The sequence below is a fragment of the Labrus mixtus genome, chromosome 18, assembly GCF_963584025.1.
Source record: "Labrus mixtus chromosome 18, fLabMix1.1, whole genome shotgun sequence".
NCBI classification, from domain to species: Eukaryota; Metazoa; Chordata; class Actinopteri; order Labriformes; family Labridae; genus Labrus; species Labrus mixtus.
Window position 1 is genome coordinate 8,634,516 of NC_083629.1, and position 3,665 is coordinate 8,638,180.

General features: G+C 49.5%; 1 protein-coding gene across 1 annotated transcript; it reads right to left on the reverse strand.

The window, feature by feature from the left end:
• Window positions 1-1,989: 1,989 nt before the first annotated feature.
• Window positions 1,990-3,330, reverse strand: sstr1a (somatostatin receptor 1a). The gene has a single exon (XM_061063809.1). The coding sequence runs from the start codon at window positions 3,186-3,188 to the stop codon at window positions 2,028-2,030; it is 1,161 nt and encodes a 386-aa protein (XP_060919792.1). The 5' UTR covers window positions 3,189-3,330; the 3' UTR covers window positions 1,990-2,027.
• Between the last annotated feature and the right edge of the window lie 335 nt (window positions 3,331-3,665).

Consider the following 3,665-nt stretch of genomic DNA (forward strand, 5'->3'; position numbering starts at 1 on the left):
AAGGGTCGCCATGAGGAACAGTTATGTGTTTTTAAATGATGTCATCTGTCATTTTAATGATCGATCGAAGAGACCAAAACTTTATAAAAACTCTGTGTTTCATCAGACAGAAGTGGAGAGGAAGGAATCCATCCAAGATTGCAGAAGGAGCGCCAGTGGCCTAGTGGTTGGTTTGAGCGCCCCATGTACGGAGGATATGGCCCTCAGGATGGGCAGCCCGGGTCCAAGTCCGGCCTGTAGCTCCTTTCCCTCATGTCATTCCCCACTCTCTCTCTCTCTATCAGCTGTCCCGTCTCATGAAAAGCTCAAAAATAAATCTCTCAGTTCTGTTGTCAATATGTTTACTTAATGAAGACAGTGTGTTTGTGTTTGCCTGCAAGTTTTGATGATTGGAATCAAAGATTGGGGGTCTCCGATCTCTCGATTTGTGCCGTCGTATCAAATTGAATATTGAAGTTTAAAATTCTGAGATTGTGACAACCTGAAGAAGACGTTAATCATGTTTAGTGAATCTTCAGGCGGAGCCACGAGTAAAAAGTCATTTTAAACATCTTTTCCTGTCAGCTCCTATTTCTACTTGAAGTGACAGTACATCATTGTTTCATTAAACGTTGGGTTACATGAACAGAATGAGATAATTGCATAATAAATAATAAATAATAACATTTATGAACATGTAATGTCACCAACAACATTAAACTGAAAGTGTCTGATCTGTTTGTGTTCGCTGCTTCGGGATGTTATGAAGTCTGAATCAAACAACCAATCAGGGATGGGTTACATGTCACTAGCCAATCATTGCAACTCTGAGGAGAATGTTTGGGCTGCTTAGCAACAGTCAACTTTCAAACTTGCAGAACAAACAATGAGATAATATAATAAGTCAGATTCTGGCGTTTGTGTGCCGAACATCCTGGAGAATAAAAAAGTTTGAACATGTGAGTTTCAAACCCCGAGTGTGACGTCACGATAACATGGTCACCATGGAAACATGCCGCTCAGTGAAACTTTAAAGCTCATAAACTCTCCATGAGGGGAAAACTGAAACGGTCAGCAGCGCATGAATGCAGCACGACCCACCTGCTGACAAGCTGCTGTCAACAACAGAAAAAACAGGAAATAGCCTCAGTAGCATTGTAAACATGAGGTGCTGGGGCTAGCATGGCTAATAATAGCAGTACATTTCTCTCTCTGCAGCCAATCAGAATCTTTTCTTTTTTTTCATTTGCCGAATGAAAACAAGAACATAAATTGTTTCCTGGATTAGAGGATTGCCCTGTCCCCTCTTTTTGATTGGCTGAGCTCTGGAGACTTTATGGGACAAAGTACTGTCAACCTGAAGGAGGCGGGTCCATGTTTAACACAACACTGAATACAGAGTCATCAGTATGACATCATCCGTGTGACATCATCCGTGTGACATCATCCGTGTGATATCATTGTTAGTTCACATTCATGTTTCTGGCTGATAAAAATAATTCATCCTGAAGACCAGTTAAAAGACCGTCAGATGATTATTCCTGAAGGTCCAGATCTCCTTTAGAACCTCCGTCTGAGAGCTGAAAGGCTCTAAAACAAGTTCTGATCAAATGTCTCTGTCAGCTGACACGATGTGTTTATCAACCAATCAGCTTGCTTTTGGAGATCTCCATGTTGGACCTGGTTCAAGCTGGGACCACCGTGGTTCTTTGTGGACCTGAAGGTGTAATTTGAGCCCTTGGAGCACCTGTAAAAGCAGAAACACCTGAAGCTCTGCCTGGCGCTTTACATTCTGGAGGTGAGATCAGGGTTGAGACTACATCCTGGAGCAGATCAGGGTTGAGACTACATCCTGGAGCAGATCAGAGTTCAGACTACATCCTGGAGCAGATCAGGGTTGAGACTACATCCTGGAGCAGATCAGAGTTCAGACTACATCCTGGAGCAGATCAGAGCTCAGACTACATCCTGGAGCAGATCAGGGTTGAGACTACATCCTGGAGCAGATCAGAGCTCAGACTACATCCTGGAGCAGATCAGAGTTCAGACTACATCCTGGAGCAGGTGTTGTGGGGGCGGGGCCTGTCCTGCTCCTCCTGGTCCTGGTCCAGGCTGAGGCGTCTACTCTTCAGGGCCGTGCTAAAGTAGTCCAGGTAGTCCAGGGGCTCCTCGGGGGCCTCCATCCAGCGCACACACAGGATCCTCTGGAAGGAGCGTCTGAAGTTGTCGGACAGGAAGCCATAAAGCAGAGGGTTGGCGCAGCTGTTAGCGTACCCGAGGACGACGGCCAGCTGGCTGAGGGTGGGGTCATGACGCTGCAGGAACACGCCCACCAGTTGCACCACGTGGAACGGCATCCAGCACACCACGAACACCGACACCACCACCGTCACCATCACCGTGATCTTCCTCTCAGAGCTCCGCCTCTGCTGCCAGCCGGCCCGCAGCGCCACCACGCGGAGCTGACTGAGGATGAGCGCGTAGCACAGCACGATGGCAAGAACCGGAAACAGGAAGCCCATCAGGAAGGCGTAGACCGCGAACGCCGCCATCCATCGCCTCTCAGGCTCCGGCATCTGCATGTTACAAGCCACTGAGCCGTCCGAGTTGGGCGCAGTGGAGGAGAAGAGGATGATGGGAAGGATGACCAGCAGGGAGAACATCCACACGCACACGTTCACAAGTTTGGCCACCGTGGGCCGTCGGTACCGGGACGCCCGCAGCGGGTGGACGACCGCAATGTACCGGTCCACGCTGAGCACCGTTAGGCAGTAGATGCTCGTGAACATGTTGATGGCGTCCACACTGAGCACGAGGCGGCACAGCGCCGCGCCAAACGGCCAGCGGCGCAGCAGCGCGGCGGTGACGACGAACGGCACACTGAGCATTAGCAGTTCGTCGGCCACCGCCAGGTTCAGGATGTACAGGTTAGTGGCCGTTTTCATCTTAGCATACCGGAAGATGACGTAGATGACCATGGAGTTCCCGCTCAGACCAACCAGACAAACCACCGAGTAGATGGACGAGATGAGAGCCGCGCTGCCCGCCGAGGGCGCCGCTCCGCCGGACAGGGAGCCGTTACCGGAGTCATTCAGGAGGAAGAAACCCCCGCCACCGTCCTCCAGAGAGCCGAGAGTGACCGGGAGAGGAGACGAGGTGGAGGAGGAGGAAGAGGGGGAGGAGAGAGGGGAGGAGGTGTTCAGCTGCATGACAGAGAGATGATGGAGAGATTCAGAAAAATAAAATCATCTTCAGATCATCAGCTGCTCCTCTTATAATCCACCGGATGCATCGGAGAGACGATCCTCCGGTACAGAGAGAGAGAGAGAGAGGAGGGGGGAGGGAGAGAGAGAGAGAGAGAGAGACTGAGAGAGAGGAGGGGGGAGGGAGAGAGAGACTGAGAAAGAGAGAGAGGGGAGGGAGAGAGAGAGAGAGACTGAGAGAGAGGAGGGGGGAGGGAGAGAGAGAGAGAGACTGAGAAAGAGAGATAGAGATATAGACTGAGAGGGAGGGAGAGAGAGAGAGATTGAGAGAGAGAGAAGGGGGACATTGATTGACTGTTTAATTGATTAATTGATTAAGTAAACAATAATAAGCATCATATAATCAGAGTGTAGATAATAACTGTATGAACTGATTATAAACCTTCAGGATGTTCATTGTTCATCCAGGTTCATTTTAATAGA